The sequence below is a fragment of the Haliaeetus leucocephalus genome, unplaced genomic scaffold, assembly GCF_000737465.1.
Source record: "Haliaeetus leucocephalus isolate CR32 unplaced genomic scaffold, Haliaeetus_leucocephalus-4.0 Scaffold626, whole genome shotgun sequence".
NCBI lineage: Eukaryota > Metazoa > Chordata > Aves > Accipitriformes > Accipitridae > Haliaeetus > Haliaeetus leucocephalus.
In genome coordinates, this window is record NW_010973062.1 from 2876011 (window position 1) to 2903212 (window position 27202).

The following is a 27202-nucleotide window of genomic DNA, read 5'->3' on the forward strand; positions in this document are numbered from 1 at the left end:
TTTTGGGTACTACAAGCAGGCATTTCTGAGATTAATATAACAATAAGCCCTACTTCAACCAAGGTACTATCACACACAGAGTACACGGGTACTTCACATAAAAACATATCTGTCACAACCTCTACTCCACAGGTGCAAGCAACAGAGGGAGGCACACTGCTCATTCAGAGGCAGTTTCTTGATTCAAGCAACATGGCCTCTACAAGTATCACAAGAATCAATCTTTGACTTGGCACGTGAAAAAACAAAGTTGAACTCCACATTAATTGACTGAATCCCTTTCCTACTTTCTTTGATCTCTAGAGCAGTTCTTCCCTACTGCTAATGCAGGTTTGACCCTCAGTACTTAAACAGAACTGCAACAATGGTCTATGGAAAGGGTAGATGGCAGAATTAAGATTAATTTCACCAGAAGTAGGCACCTACACCTAAACTTGCATACTAGGCTTCCTTTCTAACTGGCTGAAAGAAGGGGACACCTTTAGGGATTAAGTTACCTAATTAAATGCAGTTGTCCACCTTTCAGAGAAGTAGCTTGCTCTCTTAACTGATTATAAAGGGAAACTAGTATACTAGCTCAGATGTTGTTGGGTCAGATATAAACCATAACCTCAAGTGTAAAAAGGATCTGCTGACATGGGCCTCCTCTCTCATTTTGAAGCAGACTACTTCTTTGTGGCAGAGAGCAGAAGTTTTCATAAAAATATGTGGAAGAACAGGTTTTGAGTTTGCTTCTAGTACTCCTTTCTTACTTAAGACTTAAAGCTTCAACAGAGCAAATATTAGTATGTTTGAGATTCATCATTGCAATACCTAGTAGGCATTCGTTCCTTCTCCCTCCACTCCAAATCATGTCCTCGCAGGTAAGACTTAACATCAGAGGTGCAGATGTTATGAAGTTAAAAGAAAGCCTTCTGAAGGAAAGAAGTCATACGCATCTCAATAATACCGAAACAAAACATAGAAATACAAAATACATAATGACTAAACTAAAGAAACATTGCAACTAAAAGAAAAAATAATGCAATGAGGAAACTGCAGCTCACATCAATTATACAGAAGAACAACTGAGTGTTGCAATTCATAGAGGAAGGGGCTTCAAAATTCGTTCTAAGAGTATTGCTAAGAATAAAAGGAATCTGTCCTAAATACATCCCTTGAAGGAGCTCTTCAACTCTTCAGACTCTGCAATACAACAGACTGTTCAGCCAGTTCTTGAAATTCAGTATTGGTTTGTTTGGTTTTTTTAAATATAGAAATAAATGAGCTGAGAGAATGCAAAGATGGAAGGCAAAGTGATTGACTGTGTTCACAAAATGACTATCAGTCATTCTTGGTAAGTGTAAAAGGGAGAACAGTGAACAAAGCCAATGGACTTCGCTGAGTTTACTGAAGTATACTTTCTTCTAGTGAGAGTTTTCTTCTTCCCAGAATCAAATTCTGGTGGAGAGAAGTCCAGACAACTAAGCACTGCTCAGAGAAGCAATATTCAGTACTCAAATACAAACTATCTTAACACGAAAGATAATGGGAAGTATATATAGTAAGAGACCAGCTGGCGATTCACAAATGCTTTGATGACTCAAAACGTAAGAGTAATAGGAAAAAAGGAACTAGGTCAAATTATCAAGGACAAGTGTAAAAGCAGCACACTCGTACAGAAACAAACTCAGAAAGGTCACATCACAAAACAAGAAAAGGTAATGTATGTAAAGAACAAACCCCATAATTCCACAGGTATATTAGTAAGAACAGCAACAAGGAAGGAGTTATTCCAATACTCAGTGGGAAAGAAAATGGAAAATGCCAAGAAAACAGAAGTGTTCTGTGTCTTTTTGCTTCATTTTTTCACAAAGAGGTCAGCTGCAATCAGATGGCAAGCACAACACGAGCAGAAAGAGAGCAAGAACAAAAGCAAAAATAGTGAACTACAAGACACAGAATTTATAGAGAAGTTAATCTGTTTTAAATTACAATGACTGGTTAAATTTACTCCAACAGGTCTTATACAACCCAGAGTAACCTCAACTGTTACCACTGAGAAATCACGAAAAACACATGAGAATCCAGAAGCTTGAAATAAAATAAAACAATGTCTACATGCCTACTTTTAAAGAGGAAAAGAGATATGAAAGGATAAGCTAAAGAAACAAAGCTAAGATGACTGGTCAAAATTACCCAGAAAAAAACGACTTAGACAAAATATTTTCTGGATGGCCCTCTTAAAACATAAAAGGGTATAATTAATTGTTTGGCAAAGACATATTTTAGCCATTTATATCAAACTAAGTATAATTTCTAACTTGGACAGAAAAAAAAGGGCCTTCCCAATGAAAGCAATCCTCTAAACATCCTATACCTTGACTTCATGAAAGCATGAGAATACCACTGGAGACAGTGTGAAATATGCCAGAAAAAATATGAGCTGCATGAAGTTATTATAGAATGGGTACAAATAACAAGCTGGAAAACTACAGTAAGAGTACTAGAGAGCTCACTGTGAAAAATGTAAAGATACATTCTGGATTGGGTCTTTCCTTCGTCTGGCTCTAACAGATAATTTTAAAAATTTGGATGATGGAATAAGGAATATGCTGATTAAGTCCAGAGGTGCTGTCATGCTGCAAAGGCCAGGAAGCATACTAAGGAGAAGTTAGAATTCCATCAACAAACTGGAGAAATGTTCTAGCAAAAAAACCTGATAATCTAATGCTATTCAACAGGCACGCATTCAAAGTTGTGCAGAAACAGGTTTGTCTTCTTGTGAACATCCCAAGTCTCAGATGCCAGGAATGTCTCAGCACGTTGAGTGTAGCCAAGCTTAAGTATGGCCTCTCAAAGATGGTAGAAGCACCCAGCAAAAGAGAAATAATGAGGGACCCATAATGAGGATCTTATGGTAAACAGTGTCAAAGGCCTGGACTTTAGTAAGGCCTTTGACCCAGTCTCCCATAAGACCCTCATACAGGAGCTGTTGATGTATGGGCTGGATGTGCAGACAGTGAGATGGACTGAAAACTGGCTGAATGGCTGGGCCCAGAGGGTGGTCATCAGTGGCACAAAGTCTAATTGGAGGCCAGTAACTACCAGTGTACCCCAGGGGTCAATACTGGGTCCAATCCTGTTCAACATCTTCATTAATGACCTGGATGATGAGGCAGGGTGCACCCTCAGCAAGTTTGCAGATGACGCCAAACTGGGAGGAGTGGCTGATATGCCAGAGGGTCATGCTGCCAACCAGAGGGACCTCGACAGGCTGGAGAAACAGGCTGGTAGGAACCTCATTAAGTTCAACAAGGAGAACTGCAAAATTCTGCACCTGGAGAGGAACAACCCCAGGCACCAGTACATGCTGGGGGCCACTCAGCTGGAAAGCAGCTTGGCAGAAAAGGACCTGGGGGTCCTGGTGGACACCAAGTTGAACATGAGCCAGCAACATGCCCCCGTGGGAAAGAGGACTAAGGGTATCCTGGGCTGTATTAGACAAAATATTGCCAGCAGGCCAAGGGAGGGGATCCTTCTCTTCTACTCTGCACTGATGAGGCCACACCTGGAGTACTGCATCCAGTTCTGGGCTCCCAAGCACACAAGAGCCATGGATGTACTGGAGTGAGTCCAATGAAGGGCCAGTAAGATGATGAAGGGACTGGAGCAAGTCTCCTATTGGGAAAGGCTGAGAATGCTGGGACTGTTCAGCCTGGAGAAGAGAAGGCTCAGGGGGATCTCATCAATATACGTAAATACCTGCAGGGAAGGTGCAAAGACGACAGAGCCAGGCTCTGCTCAGCGGTGCCCAGTGACAGGATCAGAGAAAACTGGCACAAGCTGAAACACAGGAGGTGCTGTCTGAATATCAGGAAACACTTTTTTACTGTGAGGGTGACCGAGCACCGGCGCAGGTTGCCCGGAGAGGTTGTGAAGCCTCCATCCTTGGAGATATTCAAAAGTCATCTGGACATGGTCCTGGACAAGTGGCTCTCGGTGACCCTGCTTGAGCAGGTCAGCTCAGGTGACCTCCAGAGGTCCCTTCCAACCTCAACCATTCTGTGATCCTGGTATCAAGATCTCCTCCTGAAAACCATAATCTCTGTTCCTTTGTTTTCTTTTGCAGCCTCAAAATACATAGATTGTAATATTATGAAAATTCATCAGTGATTAAACTTAAAAGAGAAAGAATTTCAATTAAGGAACATTTTATCTTATGCTTGTTTCTGGGTCAATATGCACAACACCCTCCCACCTGCAGAAATCTCAGTAAACTAGGCTGGAAAAACAGATACAAAAGACTGTCATTCAGCAATGCCTTCAATCTTTTTTTTTTTTTCTTTAACAGTGATTTGAAAATGTAAAGCACTGCATAAGTGCTAATTATTACTATGAGATACACACACGCCAACAGAAGTAATCAGTCTAACAAAGCACATTCCCCTAATACGGCGCTGCTTCCCACCAGAAAAATCTTGTGTCAGAAAACGAAACCAATCTTTCATTGGCACCTGTGCCTGGTTGAAACTGGTACACCATATTGTGAGTGGGCATTGTGCCACTCTAACAGATGGACAAAATTGTAAGCATGCCAAAGAAACAGAGTACTTGCAGCTTTTTTTTTTTTTTTTTAAGCTAGAAAAATACAGTGTTTCTATACAAAACCAAATAGGGTTGCTCAGATGGTCCCTCTTTAGGAGTACGTTAAGTCTGAAAGTTGAGGGGATTCAATGAAATACCTATATAAACCATAAACAAGCCATGAGGCCTTCTCCATTTAGGCTGCTAGACTTAAGTATAAGCATTCCTAGAGCAAGGATGCATACACAAAGTGTTTTACAGTGTGGAATTGACTGATTCTAAATTTATGGGCAGCATATTGACACTACACCTCAATTCTGTCTTGCTAAATGCTAATTCTATTTCGAGGTGGGTTTTTTTCGAGTTATTTATTTTGCAATGTCCTAAATCCACAAGTCAATGAAAACAAATTCCTTAGAAGTTAAGGATATGAAGAAAATACTACATTTAGAGTACCAAGCTTAGTCTTACTCTAAAGTCAAACTAACAATATCCCAAACAATTATTACCAAGTCAGACATTTAGGCATTTGGCATCTCCTTCTTCAGAGCTAACTGGGCAACTTAGGGCTCAGCCAGGTGACAGCTTGGAGCAGTTTAAGAAGTCACCATCTTCAAGTGAAACCCAGTAATTGATTCTGTGAAAGCACCTACTCCTTTGAAAGTTGAAGCAAAGTAAGTTATGTTTTGCTTCTGCAGGAAGTTTTAATTTTTAACTGAAATAGATCACAAACGCTCATATATTCCATTGATGTGCCTTGCCTGCAGGGATGGTATCTTCCAACTAAACTACTACAAATACTCATCTAACCAAGCTCTAAGATTTCCCTGCTTGTGAATTGCTAAGCAAAGGGGGAAGAATTACCTAGTCTTAAAGGATCACATAAGAAACCACTGTTAGAATTAACTTAAGCCTGAGATCTCCTTGTGTGTCTCCAAATGTACATACTACTGCAGCTCAGCTCAGTGTTTCACTTAATAATGAAATTACAATAGCAAATGCCATTCCTAAATATATGCAAGCATCTCAAACTCATGACATATAGGCTACAGCAAGGGGGTCATCCATCCCTGAATTACATCATCTTGGACAAGCCAAAGTTAGCACTAATTCTACAAAAAAGGTTATTGTTTCTCCCCTGCCCACTAAAATAATAAAATTGTTAGGTTTTGCACATACAACTATTTCTTCCCAGTGTGTTCACATATGAACAGCAGAGCACACAGTTGAAAAATCAGGGTCCACATGTTTAATAATGGTAAATAGCTCTTGACCATTTGCAAAATAGCTAACAAATTCTCCATATCTTCAAAACAACCTCTTTCACACAGGAGACTTAAACATTTCCAATCTATAGGAAAACCTCCATAATACAAACCTCCAATATTCACAAAACTCATCACTACAGTCTACTTCACATGCTTTATTAAATTAGCAATGAACTAGTAGATGATTAACGGGCAGCTACACAGAACAGAACAAAACAGAAACACACAACCAGAACAAAATAATTTTTAGAAGTCATAGCATATGAACAGACAGATGATCCCCTGTTTAATATCCAGGCCAATATTATCCACATGAAGCAAATCATGAACTCATCATTTTACATCACTCGGAGATCGCCAGTGCAGATGGCAAATACATGCAACTGGATCACTGTCAAAGTTGAAGACAAAGGCAGGCAAAATGAATACTACAGCCGTTTTAAATCGCCTTATGAATTCCCAGAGAAGCTGCATTAAAATTCAACAAAGTTAATAACCCACAGTTCCCTTCAGAACATACCTAGGTTGTCAGCTCTTGCTGTCTCCAAAGCCTATGCAGTAGATTTGTCCCCACAGTTGTGTTTTAAAACAGCAGGACAGAATGAGAACAACAGATTAGTTCCTTGCAAATATAAATGTTATCCTATCAAAGATGGTAACATCAAAAAATGTATATTGGGAAAAAAGTAACAGAATTGTAGAAATTCAGTAAGACATAATTAAAGCCCACATAGTGCGTTAAATGCTTATACTTTAAAAAAATATATAATAATGCTACGGATTCTGGCTAAAAGAAGCTGTCTACCCAAAAATCCACCAAAACCACAAATAAACCACATCAGGCAAACAAGCTGCAGTATATCTTGAGCTTTACAAAACCCATTTATTTCCTTTGGAAGTTTTCCAGTCTGACACTGGTATTTTTCTGATCTCCTGATCGTTTTCAGTATTATATACACTTTCCCCACAGCACCCCCAAATCCTCCTCAGACATTTTATGAGTCCTTACTCCCAAGCAAAAAAAAACATATTCCTACATTCATTCACTTAGACATCAGGTGAAAACAATCACTAACCAGTCTCTCTTCTATGACTTCTATCTCCTTTAGAGAAGACCAAGAAAGACAGTTCAACAACTATGTCTACGCTGGTGAAACACAAACAGATTTCTGTAACTCAGCTGTACGCAAATCTCACATTGCCTTGCTGCAAGAATAGTCAGGTTCTTTATGAAAGACTTAGATAATCTGTCTGATAGTAGCATTGGGATGTTGCTGGTGACAAAACAGTGTTTGTTACTGAGGACACAACCATAACAGTAGCATCAACTCAGGCTTTTCAATGTTTGTTTTACTCTGATGTTCACTCAAAGTTCATCAGGAAAAGCGAACTGGCATCAAACATGTTTTGGTAACTGTATTTTAAAGACAGTACAAATGCAGTCCACAAATCCTGAAAGCCTTAGAGTTGTACCCTCTTTTAAGTACTGCAAGAGTCATGCTACCATGCATCTATTAATAACAATTTTAAAAGTCCACCTTCAATAGTTCTTCTCCTACTGCTTATAAAAAGCTGGTGACCTAAGTGCTATATACATGTGACAGCCAAATCCAGAAACAAGGACACATACAGTTGACCTAGGGGTTTGGGTCATGCTTGCTTTAATATATAAAAAATCTAGCAGAACAAAAGGAAATAGGATGTTAGAACAACCTGGTAGATCCAACTTTTCTGTAGGATCATCAAAAAGCAGCTATATTTGACTAGAAACATAAGCCTGATGCAATGGAACGCACAGAGGGTTTTTTGGTTTTCTCCCCCTCTTTCTTACTAAGATTATTCCACAAAGATAAATTACCATCTTGATCCGACTAGCAAGTGATGCAATACCAACCCTTAACTTGGACTAGAACTATCAATGTGCACTGGTGGTATTGCATACTTTCTGGATCTTGTGGATTTGCCAGCAGAAGGAAAACATTTTGAGAGAAGAAAGCCACTTCCATGTATTTGGTTACCTTTTCCTAAAGCCTTTCAAACAAACACAGAATCACAGAACAGCCCAGGTTGGAGGGGGCTGCCAAATATCATCTGGTCCAACCTTTCGAGGGTAAGGGAGCCTAGATGAGATTACCTAGCACCCTGTCCAATTGTGTCTTGAAAACCTCCAGTGATGGGGACTCTGCCATGTCTCTGGAGAGGTTGTTCCAATGATTAATTGTTCTCACTGTAAAAAATTTATTCCTTATATCAAGGTGAAACCTCTCCCAGTGCAACTTGTACCCATTGCCCCTTGTCTTCTCCATGTGGCTCCTTGTGCAGAGAGGAGCCTCCGTTCTCTTTGTAGCTGCCTTTTCCAATACAGACATTACCCTTTCCTATACAGACACTGATGTTCAAACAGCTGCCTGATGGGTTGGACCAACCTCCCCTCCCAAAGGAAAAAAATTATAGCAAGGGCAGAAGCAAAACTGGTTGTGGTGGGGTTTGGCTAGAGGATAATTGGGTACAGTGGAGAACAGGACTGCCGTTTGGAGGGACCATGACAAGCTGGAGGAATGGGCTGGCAGAAGCCTTGTGAAAATCAAAGACAGCACCATGCAACAGTCCAGGCTGGGGGCTGCTTAGGCAGCAGCTCTGCAGAAAAGGATCTGGAGTTCCTGGCTGACAAGTTGAAGATGAGTCAGTAGTGTGACTTTGCAGCAATGAAGGTTAAATGCACGCTGGGCTGTACTAGCTACAGCATACCCAGCAGGTCAGAGAAAGCGGTTGTTCCTCTCTACTCAGCTCTTATGAGGCCACATCAGGAGTGCTGTGTTCAACGTGGTGTCCAATACAAGAAACACATCAATAACCTGAAGTCCAGTAAAGAACCACTAAGATGGTTAGGAGGCTGAAGAATATAACATAGGAAAAGAGGCTGAGGCGAACTGGTCATGTGTCACTTCCCTGCCATCCTTGAAGATTTTTGCAACTCACCCAGCTAAGGCCCCAAGCAATGTGATCTATGAAGTTAACTCTGCTTTAAACTGTTGGACTAACGATGACCTCCAGAGTCTCCTTCTGACCTAATTTGCTCTATGATCTACGGTAAAAGGAGGCTAGATTGCTTCATTTTAGCAGCCACTTGCACTTCTGCCTAATTGAAATGACAATGGAAATGCACCCTAAGTTACAAGCCTAGTCTTCCTAAGCTTCTACACAACTGAGAGATTTTGGTACCTCTAGAAGATGATTGCAAGTGCCTAAAATAAGCTATTCCTCTGACCGGCCATCAAAAGAAGTCTGCGTCTTACCAGTGACTACACAGAAGGAGCAGGGAGAAAAGGCTTTTAAGTTGCATGCCCAAGTTAGATACTTAAGGTCACAAAGTAGCCAAATCTCCTGAAGGTTCAGCCAATAAAGCCTGAGAATACCACATACCTAAGGCAAAACGCAGCTGGCTTATGAGGCTGGAGGTCAAGTTCGTAGGGATACTGGTGGTAGAGACAACCTGGGATTCATCCCAGAGTACTGAAGGAGTTAGCAGATGTTATTGCAGGACCCCTCTCGATCATCTGCCAAAGGTCTTGGGAGTCTAGGGAGGTCCCTGCTGACTGGAAGCTAGCCAGTGTTATTCCAATCTACAAAAATGATCTGAGGGACAACCCAGGGAACTACAGACCTGTTAGTCTAACCTCAGTTCCTGGAAAAATTATGGAGAAGATTATACTGAGTACTATTGAAAGAATAGTGCAGTCATCAGGCACAGTCAGCATGGATTCATAAAGGGCAAGTCCTGTTTAACTAATTTGATATCCTTACACGATAAGGTCACCCCCCTAGCTGATGAAGGGAAGGTGGTGGATGTAGTTTTTCTCGATTTTAGTAAGGCTTTTGATACTGTCCCTCACAGCATCCCTCCAGACAAGTTGTCCAACTGTGGGATGAGCAGGTTCACAGTGTGCTGGGTGAAGAACTGGCTGAAGGGCATTTCAAAGGGTTGTAGTGAATGGGGCTACATCTGGCTGGCGACCGGTCACCAGCACCTCAGGGCTCAATTCTAGGGCCAGTGCTGTTCAATATCTTTATCAATGACGTGGATGCAGGAGTTGAATGGACCATTAGAAGCTTACTGATGATACCAAACTGGGAGGTGCTGTTGACTCTCTTGAGGGACTGGAGCCTTGCAGAGGGAACTAGATAGATTGGAGCATTGGGCTATGATTAATGGGATGAAATTTAGCAAGTCGAAACGTCCAATTCTGCACCTAGGATGGAGTAATGCCAGGCACAAGCATGAATTGGGAAAAGAGTGGCTGGCGAGCCGCCCTGCAGAAAGGGATCTGGGGGTGCTGGTCGACAGCAGGGTCAGGGTGGGTCAGCTGTGTGCCCTGGCAGCCAGGAGGGCAAACCCCATCCTGGGGGGCATCACACACAGTATGACCAGCCAGTCAAAAGAGGTGATTATCCCACTGTATTCCGCATTGGTGCGGCCTCACCGGGAGCACTGTGTGCACTTCTGGGCCCCACAATTTAAGAAGGATGTTAAGGTCCCTGAATGCATTCAGAGGAGGGCAACAAAGCTGGTGAAAGGGCTGGAAGGAACTCCTATGAGGAGCAGCTAAGGACCTCATAGGCTTGTCTAGTTTGGGGAAAAGAAGGCTGAGGGGCGACCTCATTGCTCTCTAGAGCTTCCTGAGGCAGGGACGTGGAGAGGGAAGTGCTAATCTCTTTTCCCTGGTACCCAGTGATAGGATGCATGGGAGTGGTTCAAAGCTGCATCAGAGGAAATTCAGACTGGACATTAGGAAGCATTTCTTTACCAAGAGGGTGATCAAACACTGGAACAGGCTTCCTAGAGGGGTGGTCAATGCCCCAAGCCTGTCAGTGTTTAAGAGACATTTGGACAATGCCCTTACAACATGCTTTAACTTCTGGTCAGCCCTGAATTGGTCAGGCAGTTGGACTAGATGATCCTTGTAAGTCCCTTCCAACTGTAGTAGTCTATTTTATCCTATCTCACCCACCTTTCCATTTACAAATGAGTGATTTTCACAGCAAGGCACATCCAGGAGGAGCAATGAATCTCACCTAGGCATTTCAAAATCATGTTTCAGACCAGAACCATTCTGACCTGAAACCTTGACTCTGAAATGTCTGGGGTTTGGCACATTGCTCATCAGCCTGCAGCAGATCATCTAAGGTTCAGAGGAAAGAAATACTCTGAAGCTTGAGCTCCTCCCTTCAGGCTCCATGCAAGATCTGCTAAAGAACGTACTACTGCTCTCCACAGTGCTGGAAATAACTTTTCAATCTCTCGTTTCAGGACGTGCCAGATAGGATCTGCAAGAACCTGAAATTGTCACCAAGCTACCCATTTTGAGGAAACTGTTGGGAGAGACTCAAGTATGTAACTTGGATACAAATTCTTGAGTACAAAGAAAGTCTACATTTCTTTAATAAGTCACTGAGGGAAAAGCAGGCAGTGAAGGTGACAGTAAAGACTGAAAACTGATCTGAAAGACAAAAGGCACAACTATGCTGGCAGGCTATAGTTTTCCTTGGCAAATCTGCTTAAGAGACACAGCTCTGACCCTATTATGATGTAATGCCCAATAAAAAATACCAAGTGCTACTTTGTATCTTGTCTTCACAACGTTTTCCTTGCTCTGTATCAATGATGAGAGTTTCAGTACAAGAATATTATTAAAATGACACCGACTTCTAAAAGCTATCAACTGGCCTTTGCAAGTTGTACAAGCACTCAGAATATCCCTAAACAGAGTACACATCACATTCTTAATCATCCCTGAGATGTCCTCTATAACAAAATTATAAAATTATAGAGTCCTACATAAAAGTCTCCAATGGTCATCCTAAGAATTTGGCTCTGGAGTTCTTCAAGCAAAGATCATTACCCCTGCCTGTATCAATAAACTAGAAAGCACAGAGCCAATATTTTGGTTTATCTAATTTACTCTGGCACTAACAGAAGAAACATCAAAGCACAATCATACCCAGTAAAAAAGGTGAGGAAAGAATAAATGAGCAAGCAAGATCCCAAGGCCAATTTTCATCAAGAAATTATTAGTTCAGTTGAAAGAAATGAAACCTACTCAAAGGAGAGGAGAAATATCATAAGTGAACAGGAATCACCATAAGTATCATTTTAAGTGGCAAAGATTAAGTTAAACTTATTATATTAGTTGTAGAAATATGCAAAATAGTTCTAAACAATCTAAACTCAATTAGCAGGAGCTATTCACAGCATCTTAGAGCTCACTGTGGACTAACTTACCCCTCTCAGCCTAGGCTAAGCTCTATGATGCCATGACTATGTTGTTAAGCTAGATCACCTAAAGCCAGCTCAGGTGTATTTACCTCTGTAATACACTCCCAACTCCAGTTAAACATTACAAGCCATGCCTATTGAACTGATATTGTACAAGCTCTTCACAACACACCTCCTCATGAGTTCACCAAATGATTCCCATATTTCCTGTGGTGGGGCACATTCAGATACCAGACTGCATGTCCTGTATAGTTTTTCATAATCATGAATTCATGTATTCTTGTGTGTTTCTTTAACAGAGCCCCAAGATAATTTCTCCAGAACTGTATTTGAACTGCCGACCTGCATTCAGATCAAATAATACAACAGATCTAAAAGCTCACTTGAAAAAACATCTACGAAAGGAAATGTTCATGTTAAATACAGCTCTCTTACAAAAACTCTATGAGTAACACTATATTCAGAATGTATATGCCAGCACTTGCATATTGCAGGAATTTAGAGGCCTTACTCATATGAATAATTCTTTACAATTCATTAAAAATACAAGTAAGGTTCCTAAAGTTCGCTTCCATTTAAGCCATCCCAACATCAGGGCATAAAGTGTACTAAAATATTTAAGAATATACATTTATAGGTTTGATTTCTAAAATACTTATTAAAATATTTCTTTACGCTTCTAAACAATAAAACATTTAACAAATAAGCCTATTATAAAACAGACTTCTCTTAAAATAAATTCTTAGTGTTTAACGGGAATTAGCGACAGCAACTCTTCCAGCTCGTCTAACAACAAAAACCAGCTAAAGCAGGTTTTTTGGGGGTTTTGGGGGTTGGGGTTTTTTAAAATATTTTATGAGGTTATAAACATTAATAAATTCAAACCACATCAAGCTGACATTTTTAGTTTTGCTATACTTCACTGAAATGTATGAATGCAGAAAATATACACAATATAAAATGAAAGGGGCAATCAGAATGCTTACTTTCTCTAAATGCTTTACAGTAGCCAAGGAATGACAACAAAAAGAACAGGGCACACAGTAGGTCTGCTCTGCCAACAATCCCAGCAACCTTAAAAAAACAAAAAAAAAAAAAAAAAGAGAAAAAAAGTTTCAGATTACCAGATTTTATTCTTAGAAAACCTGAGATAAAGATACACACACATATACAAAGTGAAATTTGCCAAAGAATATCGCTGTATCACTATCACTTCTTTTTTTTTAACCTGGTTTACTGGATTAGTGATACCCAGTTTTCTAAGCTGCATCCTACTTTTGATTGGGTATTGCTTAGTATCAACTAGGTAAATGATTTGGCTTTAATTTATGAAAAACTGCTGTTTTAAGAAGTGAAGAAGGACCTCACTGAATAAAATGTAGACTCTGCCCAATTCTGTCTGTTTTTTGGATCAGGTTGCCTTTCAGTAGAATGCTTAGCAAACATCCTGAAATCCAACAAAATTGGCAGCTCTTTTTTGCTGAAATGCAAATCAAGACTGTCCACTTCCAGAAGACAAGCCAGCCTTCAAATTTCAGTCTGAACACTTAGAATGGACAAATAGTTTCCAGCCAGCAAAATCAGGAAAAAAAACCCCACCCCTCCAGCAGCTTCTTGTGTTATATTAATTGATTTTATTAGAGGTACCTCCAAATGCATCTTGTAACAGAAGCTGTACTAACACAAAAGAAAACGAGAAGCGCATTCTGGGACCTCTGTACTCTGGATTTGCGCCAACCTACTTAAATCAAGAGCATTCTCAGGGCCATCAACAAGCTTTGGTTCAAGCCCTTAAACTGTATTTACAATAACTTGCTGAGACACAGCATGACATATTTTTGGATCTTCATTCCTCAATTACAGAAGTGTTGGGATACACCATGAATTTTTCGTTGAAATCACGACACAGGGGGTTGGCAGGGAACTGTATAGGCTCTGATGTTGGCACCTCACTACAACATACACCCAGAGCAAGGATCATAGAAACACCCCTTACTTTTCAGTCTACCTCTGCTTCCTGGAGTGCTGGGTTCCATGTTTCCAGGGAAGGTGTACACAGAGGCCTTTCTGAAGCAGGGCAGAAGAGCTACAGGTTTTTTTTTTTAATCCACTTTTTGAAGTGATGTTTCAGGGACAAAAGCAGAAACTTTGGTTCCTGTGTAGTACACCAGTTGTCCCATTTTGTGAGTGGAACAGAAAGAGGAAAGTAAAGAGATAAATTGCATCTTCATTTTGTTTAAAGGCACCTGCTAACCCTCTGTTAGGAAAAGGGCATTTTTTTGTGTCAGTCTGACATGATGGAACAACTATTTCTAAAGAACATTAGAGAGAGAAAGAGAAGTGTAGAGGCACGAGAGTAGGACTGAATCTACTGAAGAGACTCCCTCCCACTTTACCCCCTCAGCTTCACTCAAGCACTGTAAAAGGAGAAACTGTTGGACTCCAAAATTCGGTTCAGAAAAACTTCTTGATTTATCCAAAGCCAGGCATCTAACTTTCCTGCTTCTTCTTCTATCTTATAAAGGAATTACGAGAATTAACTCGATAGCTGTGGAGTACTTTGAAAGGTGAAAATAACGAAGTGTCATTCTGTTTCGGGAGCTGCTCTCAGCTAATGAGATAAAAGTAAAGGTGAACTGACACAATTTTGAAAACAGATGCCAACTTGTTACAACAAAGAGATTAAAGGGCTAATAACACACATATAGCCTCAGATGACTCCAACAGTACAATGTTACCTCAAATGCAGGATCAGGCCTATAGTGTCTGGTAACAAGGTAAACAAAAAAATAGTTTTAAATTAGTATCAGGTATATTCTTATGTCTGCATTTCATTTAGTATTTCACCACTCAAGTGTTACAAAAAATAAGCATTTTTTTTAGAGAAGAGAACTACACCACAAGAGTGTTTACTTGTAGGTAGAAAAATTATAATGACAGATGTTTTTCTTACATAGGTACTGAAAGCATTAAACTTTTCAAGATCTGTTTTACATGACAGTTTGTTTTGTGCTGTATATACCAAAATCCAAAGCAGCAGACAGATTCTTCACAATTTTATGTCAAAATATGTCATCTTATTTCAAAACCAGTATGTCATGATACTTAAAACTCACAGCTTTAAAACCATGAGGAATGTTTTTCGAGGAGATGCTGCCTGACACAGACTCATGCTAGAAGCACAGCAGTATCGTGACTGCTTCAGTGCAGCAAGATTTATTATTCACTGTGTAAATGATTAGAGGCCTTTGTTCACTCCTGGATCTTAGAAGAGACATGGTATGTAACCATGCTACTTTTTTCCTCTTCTTCCAATGTTTGCCCAAAGCATATGCAAGTCTTCAAACCTCACAGACCACATCACTTGTAATTTATTTGACATGACCAAGGTCTTATTAACATTTGCCTGCTGATTTAAATATATTTTTAGAGTCAAATGGAATGAAGAATAAAATTATGGATATTGATAAAGGAGACAATAGTAGGTCTATTAAAAAGTTAAGACTCAAGTGAGATTTCTCTTTACATGTCAGAACATCAAAAGCACTGAGGACTTGTTTTACTTCACTTTGACATCCAGAACTGGTTTTGGAGAACAAATACAAGGGGCCCTTCTGACACTAGCACAATGTGCTCTCACAAAGAAGTTATTCTGCAGGTGAGCAAACACCAGAGAATGACTGGCAGGATGTTTTAGCCATACTGCCCCAAAAGGTGTGAAATTACTAATACCTAACTTTGCACTGTGTCTAGGTTTCCAATATAGGCAGGGTCCCCAGTCAACAGGGAGGCATAGCTTTCCGTAACCTCTTCCCCATCAATCACGTGCAAAGCAAATGAAAAAAGCCCAAACCATAGCATACTGTGAATAAATAAGTATCAGTGCCACATATATAGAACAAAGTGCACTGAGGATTCAGTGTTCAAACTAGCACGAAGATCAAAGTTAAAGTTAGCACTTCTTCAGTAGCTCAGTCCTTTGAAACTCTAAAAAAAAAAATTATCCCTGCATTGTAATTATTTTATATTTCATTTATTCATTATTACAAGATCAAGCCATCAGGGATCACATCCAGCAAGCCCACTGGCATAAGGCCATAAGATTTTGTTAGTTATGAGTGCAAAAGAGCTTTCTAAGAAAACCATCTCCTCTTCACTAGAATTTCCACACAAGGACTTTGATCTTTGGTCAGGTATTTTAATTGGCTGCTACACATATGCCATGTTTCCATTCTGCATCTTTACAGCTTCAACTTCCAGCTGCTGTTATGCTTTTGTCTGCACTATTAAAGGGCCCACTACTATGAAATTTGTGTTCCCCATGTACGTAATTACAGACTGTGATAAAAAACAACATCCTTTAATCTTCTCCTTCATATTTAAAATATAAACCCATAGAATTTGATCTCTCATGACGCAGGATGATTTCCAGTCCTTAAATCATTTTCATGGCTCTTCTGAGCCCCCTCCATTTCTCCCCATAGCATGGATTCAAAACTGGATGCAGTATTCTAATCCAGTCACATACAGAGTTCATATAATGCCCCTACTCCAATTTTCTATCTCCTTGTTTTTTTATCAAAGCAAATGGAAATGAAAAGTGGTTATGTGTTTACATTCAGTTTATCTTCCATTCTCCTTGGCTGCTCATGAGATAATGTTTCTAGTAATGAATTCTTAATCCAGTAATTAGGGAAACTCTGTAGTTTAGGGCTATCCTTCTTTAGTTATTGTACTTAAATGATTTAATTTATCTTCCTTAATAAGGTCCAGCCCTGTGGAATTACAAGCTTTTGGAAGTACTAACCATAATATTTGATTGTTCTCATAAGACATGTGCCAAGAGAAGCGTTAAAAATATATAAAAGCAATCTGTAGAGTATAAGGCTATGTCAGAATTAATTAGTCAAGGTGGTCAAGAACTTCTAAGATATAAATCGTTGGAGCTAGTTATTCAGTACTTACACATTCAGTGTGCACTGGATGTACAGCAAACAGCAAAGCAGCTAGAAGAGATGTCTTTGGAGCCAGGTTTAGCCTTCTTCCTTTATTACTGAATTGCAGTCCACCCAATAATATCGAGAACACATCAACCATCAACACTGAGATAGTACAATGCAGTATTATATTGATGACATGGAAACCAACTGGATAGAAGCCTCCAGCAAAAAGGTAATTAATTCTATATAGAAACAAAAACATTAAGGCTAGGACTTAAATCAATGGTTAGAGAGATGCAAACACAAAACCTAAACGACCCCATAGCTAGATCATATTAGACACTCCCCCCAGCCCCACAAAAAAAGGCTGAAAAATACCAGCAAATCCCAGCATGCACAGCATTACCGCTTAGCCACCACAGTCATCTAGAAACAATGTCCTGATCTTTTCTCAAAGGTATTCATATGGGTTACCATATTCAGCATAATATCTATCTTCTCCAAAGGCGTATGTTAATGCTATTATGTTAATCATACCTATGGTTACTCAGAACTGGCTTTTGGTCAGCAACATAACTTCAATGTTACAATGCAGGAGTGTCCTGCAGATAAACAACCCACCCTACTGGGGGGATACCGTTAGGCTTAAGAGGAACTCTGTCCAAGAACAACCTGATGAAATTATTTTAATTAAAACCACACAGTGAGGAAACTAATGTGCACTGAGACTATGATTTCCACTGACATTCTAGCTGAAAAGCATCCTAGCATTTAGACTGACAACATGGAAACCATCTGGGTACAATCAGTATCAATCCAGAAAGTAGTCAGTCAGCACGCCGTAGTAACTAATTTGTGAGACTGGTTAGATGCAAGTATTAGAACCAGAAGGAAGTGTAAGTGAAAATTCAGTCTAAAACCCTATTCCAGATAGGAACTCTGCGGTAAAACAGTGAGGGAGGAGAAACGGGAGAAACATCTTGTTGTTATCCATACACTTTTATCAGTAGGTGAGATATACAGAAACTCAGTTTGGATAGGGGATTTTATATAGTTCATTTGGTCAGTCTGCATCTGGCTTAAGTGAAATCTATTAAAAAAACCCTAACCTGTTATAAATGTGATACACATAAAAGTTGGAGCTTTGGGAAATTAAGAAAACCACTTCTTACTTGTGAAAATAGCATTTTATGGACCACCTCCACATGCTCATCTATATTTTCAGATATAGTAGTGACCGTATCCCAGTTCACTCTTTAAACTAACCAGGATGTTACTAGAGAATAATATACCACAGAGACCTTGAAAAGAAAGGAAAGCATGTGCTGTGTAATGCATTGAAAGCTTTAATAAGTTTAAGACTCTGACACATTCTATGCAGTTGTGTATTTTCCTTGATGAAAATGTGAAGAAAGCCCAACAGACAGTGAAATCCACAGTGCTAAGTACTTAAAACACTGACACTGCAGTCAAGAGTCAAAGTTTTTGCTCGAATATGAGGACTACGAGTGGGAGTACTTCTTCACAATCACTTAGTCCCTGGCTTAGGCTGGACACAACTGCAGAAACAGTGCCAGGTGCCCATCCACAACACTGACTTGCACAAGGAAAATAAAGAAGCTTAAGACTGAGTCCTCAAAGATTCTCTGCATTACTGTGCCCAATTCATACATGGTCTACTACTTGCTCAAACCTTTGTGCAAAAAAACCATGAGCTAAGCATCTACAGAAGTAATCCTCATAAACTTCTAGTTATTTGAGAAAACCAGCAAGTCATATATACAGGCAGACATCTCTCTCACTAGGATTCTCGGACACAAACACTCATTTGAAGTTAGAATATCAGGGGGGAAGAGGTGGGAAGATTATTCAGTGACCTAGTGGCAAAAGGCCACAGGAGATTGATGCTATTTATAAAAAAATCATTTGACAGGTCACCAGGAAAGCAGAGAATAGAAACTACAATAGCAGTATAAGTGGCAGTGTGGCTAAGTAATGGGAACGTACACCTCCTAGTTCTTTGATGACGGGACCTACATACCGAACCATACTTCCCCTAGTACCAAGGTATATGAAACCATAAGATGCAATCTCTGAAAGGTACACTGAAATACAGAATGTCAAAATAATGTATACTTTGGGAAAGAAGCAATTTGAAAATTAAAACTCAATTTGAGATTGAGGTAGTGAACAGGAAAATCATGTTCAGGAAAGACATCCAGCTACCCTCCAAATATTTTGTCTCTCTCCTTTTCTGTTGCCTCCTCCCTATAATCAATTGAGCCAATATATGTTAAAAAAATTCAGACCTCAAGCAAAAAGACAAGTCTCACCTGAAAGTTAGGACAGTTAGTGGTCGATATGACTTATGACTGGTATTGCTGCTGAGTTTGCTACCCCAAAAGTCATGATGCCACAGGTCACCAAGTGGGGTTTCTGCCCTGAGGTCCTGAAAGGAAACATCATAAATTACCAGGTTCTTAACATTTCTGTTTTGTTCAAAGCAGCTAAACCACAAACAAGTTGTAACTAATACTAGCTCATGCCAACACAGACATAGCAGGTGTTTTGTTGGCTCACTACGGACATCTCACAAGGTACCCAAATTTGCAATGAAGGTTACATCTTCAGTGCCTATTGTCATAAAGGCCAAGATGCTTGGATTCTGTAAGTAGGCATAACTACATGGAATTTACTAGAGATATGCGTATTCATATTAGTTGATGACCTGGTCAATGGCTGAGATATGAAACACATAAAAAACCCCTTTACCTTATAGTTTTGGAAAAAGTCTTTGATTTTAGGTCTAGGTTATCTTGTGAAGGAGATCAACTACAAACTGCTACAAATAGCTATTTTTCTACCAGTGTCAGTAGCACAACTACTAATGAAAGCATGAAAGCAAGGAGACTAAAGATAGAAAAAAAACAATTAGCTGTTTTTGAAGCCTTACTTCACAAGGACACTATTCAAATAGCTTTTTTTTTTTTTTTAAATTCTTAATACATGAAACCAAGAATCAATATCTCTATATACTGCTCTAAAAGATTAATAGGGGAAGACAGAAAAGTAATGCATTATTTTAATTTCAGGTGGGGTAGGGCAATATTAAAAAACACTGCAAAGGAAAAGTCGACTCTTTCCTTTTATCTTAAAGCCATGCTGATAATGAAAAAATCCAAATAACCTAGACTGTTGAAGGGAAAACATACACTTTGGTGCTGAAAAAAAAAAAAAACCAAACCAAAAAAAAGGACCTTGGTAGCACCCATCTCAGTTTTCTGTGACGACAAGCTGGGAAGCTCAAACTAACATATTCATCTTCTACTTGCCCCTCTTCCCCTGCTCCCCTGGGGCAATTAAATACCAATTTATGCTATGGCAAATGTGCAGGTTAAATACACTTAAGACAGAAGCTAAGAACAAAATTGTACTAGAAAATGAATAGCTTTCATACAAATGCTGGTATTACACCTGCAATCAACCACAAGTTACTCTACCCCCACCTTCTACCCTGAAATTGTTCAAGAGACCAACGAACCAAAGCAAATTAACAAGCCAATACAAACACAAGTAAGCAGATAAACCGGGTTGCTAAATCCATGAAAAGCCTTACAAAGCCTAGTGTTCTATGTCTTATTCCTCCCATATCTCCATCTACTTATAAGATTCCCACATTACAATACCCTTGGTTCACTAACTCCAGTTCCTCTCAAATGCTGCTACCATCTCACTTGCTTCTACAGTATCTTGAGCACCTCCTGTGGTCTCCAGTACCTTCCATCTCATTCTTAGCTAGCATTTTTGGCCTGACAAGCTACAGCCAAATGTCTGGGCCACGCTGACTGGCTGCTGTGAAACTGAACTTAAAATAACTTAATTTTTCTTGCTTCCCTCTTAACACATTCTGACTTTCATCCATCAAAAAAAATGCAGGAAGAGATTTCTTTCTATCACTTAATCAAACTTGGCCAGTATTAGACAACTGGTTAAAAAAAAAGATAATAAAAAATCAGGAAGGGGAAGCAGGCTAAAAATCCTATCACACTGTCAAATGAAGTGAAGCATGCTCTAACAGGTTACTAATCAATACACAGAAAAGAGAGCAGGGCTAACACCGTAGTCTTTGAAAAGTCCTATACTGCAGCTGTCAATTAAGGCATTCTCAGAGAAAAGTCTTAAGAAATCAAGACTCATGGGGGATCCTATTTGGGCTTAATAATTATCAAGGTGCAAAATTTCTTCACTCTCTCACAGATATTTCTACGGCCAAGCAAGAGCTACAAATGTCTTTCTTCTCCCAGGACTCCAATTTTGGCCTTAGGCACCTAAATTCCGGTTCCATTCCTCACTGGTATGCACAAACCCTAAAGGTCATAATTTGACTCTCAGAGCAGGAGTGCACTCAACCAGCAGCCCACTAAATCAATATAGCTTGCTTTTCCAGGGGCAAGTTGGGACTGGGTTGTACACCAACATCTATTGAAGTCTTTGTACTCTGCAGGGGACAGCTGTTAGTGGGTGTTGTGACCCTCAGACTGTTTTTCCAACCAACAGCACTGCTCCTTATGTACATTTGCCAAAGAAAGGGACTATGAAAGAGAGACTTTTTTTTTAGTATTAAAATTTTAAAATTGTATCTTCTATGTAACAGATGGTCTTCAATAACTTGAGATGGGAAATATATTGAGATGTGCAAGGCTAGACTTCCCTTCCCACTAAAATCAGTCTTCTTTTGTCTTCCATAGGAAGAATGCAGGAAAAACTAAATACCTGGAATTATTGAGTGATTAGATTATACTTCCATATGACCTAAAAGACCTTCAGTCACGTATCTTGCTCTTGTATCCAAGTTCTGTGAGAAAAAGTTTCTTACATTAATTTTCCTACTCAGTGGACTTACCCTAAAACAGGAATGGTTTGCTCTAAGAGACACAGCTGTTTAAAAGTTATTTATGATTTTCTCTTCAAGAACTGAAAGTAGATATCAAAGAATATCTAAATATTTGATTAGCAGCAGATTACAGACAGCAGAGTTCAAAACTTTAAGAAAGGTCAGTTTTTCTATATAAAGGCTTATGGAAATGACATTGTGTCTGAAGCTCCTCCTAATCCAACTGCTTGTCTTGCCAAGCCAGTAAATAAATAAAAAGTCACTGTTGTGTACCAGTTAAAATGCTGCTTAAAATGACAATAAAGCATGTGGAAAACAGCCTTGAACCCCAATAAAATCTAATAACAGAATGTTCCACAATACAGTAGGCATGGTGTCAACTAACAATGTATCTTTCGCTAAATAAATAAATAAATAAAATATTGAAAGATTGGGATGAGGTGGGGGGAAGCTAGTAAATTAACAAAAAGGTCACTGTGTGGTACCCCAGAAAATACTGGTATAGTAATGCTCAGTAAATCTACAAAATTACTTCACCTGCTGTCTCTCCTATTGAATAGGAATAAAATACGCTACACTTTAATAAACTGTGCCTTTGCTAGATGCTCTCCCTCCCCATTAAACTGGTAAACTCTGTCTCTGCATTTTTCTTATGAATATACAGGAATAAAAAAATCCACACGACCCCTGTGTTAAAATGATACTGTCACAAAAAACTCATTTAATTTCTAGGGAATAATAGAGGATTTTGATGTGCAAAATAAAGTTAAGCCTCACAGTTTTACAAACATGCAGAGCAGGTATGAATTAATCTATTTAAGCAGTTGGCTGAATTTCTCAGCATTGCCAACAGCTACAATCCTGGTGCAGGTTGTTGTATTGTCTAGATAAATTGAAACATTTTGAAAGTAAAGACTGAAAGAAATGAAGAAAGATTACAAGTGTGGCAATTGCACATGAACAAAACAGCCTGCCTTGTTTCAACATCAGTCTTTTGTTCATTCTTTCAGGAGGTTATTATAATTGTGCCCCAAATAAAACTTTGCAGAATGAAATATTGCCAGGAGCTGTGTAACTTAAAATATAATGCTTCTTAAAAAAAAAAATTAAAAAAAAAAAAAAATCACTGTAGGTTCTTAATTTGTCTATAGTATTCTCTTAGAAGCTTTGAGATTTATTTCCAATTTGGCAGATGTATTCACTCCCCTCCCCATTTATAACTCAAGATATGATGACTTACACAAGCATAATCCAAATTTGTCTGAGGAAACAGTAATTCTGTGGGATTCTAAAAGGCACATTGCGGTAAGTTGCCTCTAAGTCTTGTGCAAGGCAAAAAAAGTGAGTGGTGTTCTTCTAGCAGTACGAGTCTCCAGATTACCCTCCTTGTAACCCCATGGCTTCAGGAAAACAGAACCAACAGATGGGGGCAATTCTTTTTACCCTGTTCTTCTCTTTCCAAACACTTAAGTATCTTCTAGAACAGCATAAGAGCTGTAACACCAAGACCCACCCATGAGCACAGGCTCACTAACTGCTACATGTGATTCTATGAAGTGTGTCAGCAATTAAAGACACTCAACTCCTCAAAGTCAGAAGAATCTCAGCTAGAGGTTTGAGTCACATGTTAATTTCTAAGCATTTCAAGGACTGTTCATTGCATGTATGATCAAGTTTTTAAATACAGCACAAGAATACTCTGCATCTATTTCAAAAAAATACTGTTGTCACAGGAACTTTTAAGTGGGGAAGTCACATAGGAAAAGGAAGCTTTCCTTGCTCCTGTAACATTTGCACGGTATAAGCCACAGCTGGAGAACCCCTGCACCCTACAATCGCTTAGTTATGCATTATGTATCTTGGAAGCAGAGTAAGTTTATTCATTGGGCTTATTCATCTGTCACCCTGAGAAGATAATGAAAAAATCTCCTATTAACATCAACGGGTATTAGAGAAGTCTACTGCATACTCTCACTGACTTAGAAATGAGCATAACATTAAATCTATAGACAGTCTTGATGTACAGGTACCCTGTGAATAAGTGTTACTAAACACCACACCCAAATTTGCTGCAACCCTAGATAATGCTTTCTTAGATGACAAGCAGACAAAGTCCATTTGGTATGGCAAAAAGAGCTCCCTTCCCCTCGACCACATATCAACACTTGTTAAGCAGAGCATCTCAGTTGCAAAAGAATGGAAAGGGACACATTCTGAAGAGAAAAAAAAAAAAAAAGCTGTTTAATTTGTTCACTCTCTTGTTTATGTATTAGCACCCAAGTCATGTTATTTAAATAGCTTTAGGAATAAGATTCTGTTAAGCATACTTATGCTTCTAGCTTTTTGGTAGAGTACTGCTGCACAGCTTGTTTGTCAACCTTAAATAAGGCTTACTTTAAAAAAACCAATAAAACAAAACAGAAAAATGAAGTTCAAAAAGAGGAACATCAGAAGGAAGCTCTTCACTAGGATGACTATTTTGGGCTTACTTGGATCAACTCTCATTATTTCTTTTCCTATGACCATTTATGTCAAAGGATGGGGGGGGAAGAAGAGAGACAAACCTTATTATTGATGATGGCTTCAGAATCATCAAAGACAAAATCTCCATCATAGCTGTTAGCAAAACAGAGGAAGGACATTAATGCCACAACCATTTTAGCCCAGTATGACGGAAGCAGGAACCATGATACGTCATGGTCCAGATTAGGTTCCGTTTGTGCCATTCTGTGAAATGCTTGTTCCGCGTTGGGAGCTTCAGCATTATGTTGGTTGCAGATCTGAAAGAAAAACACACAAATGCACAGTTATAGTTGCACTTCACTAAAAAAGAATTTAAAAAATGGAGAGTTGTGTTGGGAGAGGAGAATGAAGTTTCATACAACCTATCATTTTTTTCTCTCATGCATTTCATAATTACTGGAACATATCTAAACATAATTTTGTACTTCAAATGTGGAAGAAAGGCACAGTTTCTCGTGGTCGGAGCAAAAGGGTAAAGCCAAGAAATTATCAGATTCTAAGTTAAAGCGTTGGCACTGGTAATTTCTAAAACCTTGAGCAAATCACTGTTTTTCTGTTTCCTACTATTCTTTTCAAGTGTAACAAACAGGGGCACCATTGGGACTGTGGAGCATTTATAAAGTTATTAAGAGAACGATAAGCACTATAATTTCCTTCTGAGTGTGAAAAACAAACATTATCAATTGCAGAAAGAGCTGAACTCTCTTCTGTTAATCGAATTAAAGGATCTAGTCTTACATATAGCCCACATAGGGAATTCATACAAACATCACAGGTAGACATATACAGGCAGCAGTTAATGGACTAGGCCCTAAATCTCAACAATTCAAACAATGAGACAACAAGACGCATACAGTTAAGACCAAAGTAGTGTTCACTAGGTCATTCTTCACACTGCAAGCACAGTATAGCCTAAATTCCACTGCTCTATTCATGGGCTTATGAGGTTGTTGAGGTAGATGAAAAAGGCCATGCAATCCAACAGCACGGAGTGATACATCGGTGTGGAGGTACCAAGGCTAGAAGTTTACCCATGAGCCACCTTTACTTGGAGGGGTCTCTTCTGATGCTCCAAAGCCAGCCCTCTGCCTGGACAGCAATTCTGCCTCTGCTTCTCTGGTGCTCTGACAGTATTGTGAGTGGTCTTATTATCAAGTGCTGCTATAAATGGCAGGGGGAGGAGGTTACAAATGGAAAACTACAGTAAAAGCAGGGCAGAATACAAAGTTTTTATTTGTAAGCCCCCAGAATGATAGGCACATATAGTAGCCCAGCTTCACACTTTCTTCTTATTTATTGGCTTCTTAAATCAACGGCTGCACCCCTGAAAATATCGCATTTAATGTCTTCATACAATCTAGGAAAAAGCTCCAGTCATGCGGCTTCTTCAACAGACCTGACCAATAGAGCTGCTAAGGCAATTGCTTTGTAGCTTTCCGTTTGCAACGCTAAATTCCAGTCTCCACGTATTCCCAATCCCTGTACACACACATGCACACGTACAGGCAGTACTCCCTGTCACACCAGTGCCCCTTCTCGCTTTGGGGACTACAGAGCGGTGCTCCCAAATTCAGATCAAGTCAGTAACACGGAGCTGCACAACCTGAGAGAGAATGGAGCTCCTCAGCAGAGCAAAGCAGACCAGCCACTTTCCGAGCAAAACCCTTCCTCGCAGTAACTCATCCTTGCGCTCCTAGTTTGACGAAAACAAAGACTAAAAAGCAAGGCTGTTAATCAGAAGGAAGCGTACGGCGTCGCTCGTAACAGCACCGATACAGCAGCAATGCCCGCTACCCAGTTAAAACGTTCGACCTACTCAAAATTCATTTTGCCTCGAAAGTTTCTCCCATTACGCCCGTTCTGCTTATCCGATGCACATCTCCTGAGCAGGCCAGTCCGGGGGTGGGTGGGTGTGGGGGGGCTGCCTGACCCGGGCAACTCGTTAACCGCCCAGGGGGGCTGAGCACCCCCGAGGGACCGCCACCCCCCGGAGGGCTCTCTCTCCCCTTACCGACCGGCCCACAGACTTGCCCCCCCCCCCACACACACCGCCCGGTACCGACCCACCGCGGACACCCCCCCCGGAGAGGGGTGGTGGTGTGTGAGGGGGGCACGGCTCCGGCACCCTGTGTCCCACCGGAGAGAGCCGGCGCCGCGGGCACCAAGGGTCACAGCGGTCGTTACGGGGAGCCCCGCAAACTTGAGGGCGTCCCGGCCGGCCGGTACCGGGGAAGGAACCCGCCCGGGAAAACAAGGGCGAGGCTGCGGGGCGGGCGAACCCCGCCGGGAGTTTCGCGGTGGCCCCTGCCTCACTCACCGCTCCCCTTTTGTCCTGGCGGCGGCCCCGCCGAGCCGGGGGGGGGGTGTGTGTGTGTGTGTGTGGCGAGTCCCGTCCCGTCCCGCCCCGGCCCTCAGCCCCCACCGCCGCGCCGTGCGGGCCAGTTCCGCCAGCGCTCCTTGGCCAGCAAGCGGGGCGAGGGCGAGGCCAAGCCGTCCTCCCAGCCCGCCCCCCCTCCCCGCGGCGTTACCTGTGAGGAGAAGGAGCCCGCGCGGCATCTCCCGCCCGGCTACCGAAACTCTCCCGCCCGGCGAGCCCCCAGCCGGAGCGGCGCGGAGGAGGAGGGGCGGCGGCGGCGGCGGCTTCGCCCTCCGGGAAACATCCTCGGAGCCTATTGGCTGCCTCGCCGCCCCACCCCTCCCTCTCCCCCCCCCACCGGGGCGGGCCGCTGTTCCGGGT

General features: G+C 40.7%; 1 protein-coding gene across 1 annotated transcript in view; it reads right to left on the reverse strand.

The window, feature by feature from the left end:
* TMTC4 (transmembrane and tetratricopeptide repeat containing 4) overlaps window positions 1-27069 on the reverse strand; it is a 55657-nt gene extending 28588 nt beyond the window's left edge. The window contains exons 1-5 of the mRNA XM_010578344.1: window positions 26994-27069; window positions 24507-24722; window positions 19382-19497; window positions 17074-17290; window positions 13095-13182 (exon numbers count right to left, since the gene is read on the reverse strand). Of these exons, the coding sequence (XP_010576646.1) occupies window positions 13095-13182; window positions 17074-17290; window positions 19382-19497; window positions 24507-24668 (583 nt within the window). The 5' untranslated portion in view covers window positions 24669-24722; window positions 26994-27069. The remainder of the gene's footprint in view (window positions 1-13094; window positions 13183-17073; window positions 17291-19381; window positions 19498-24506; window positions 24723-26993) is intronic.
* Window positions 27070-27202: the final 133 nt, after the last annotated feature.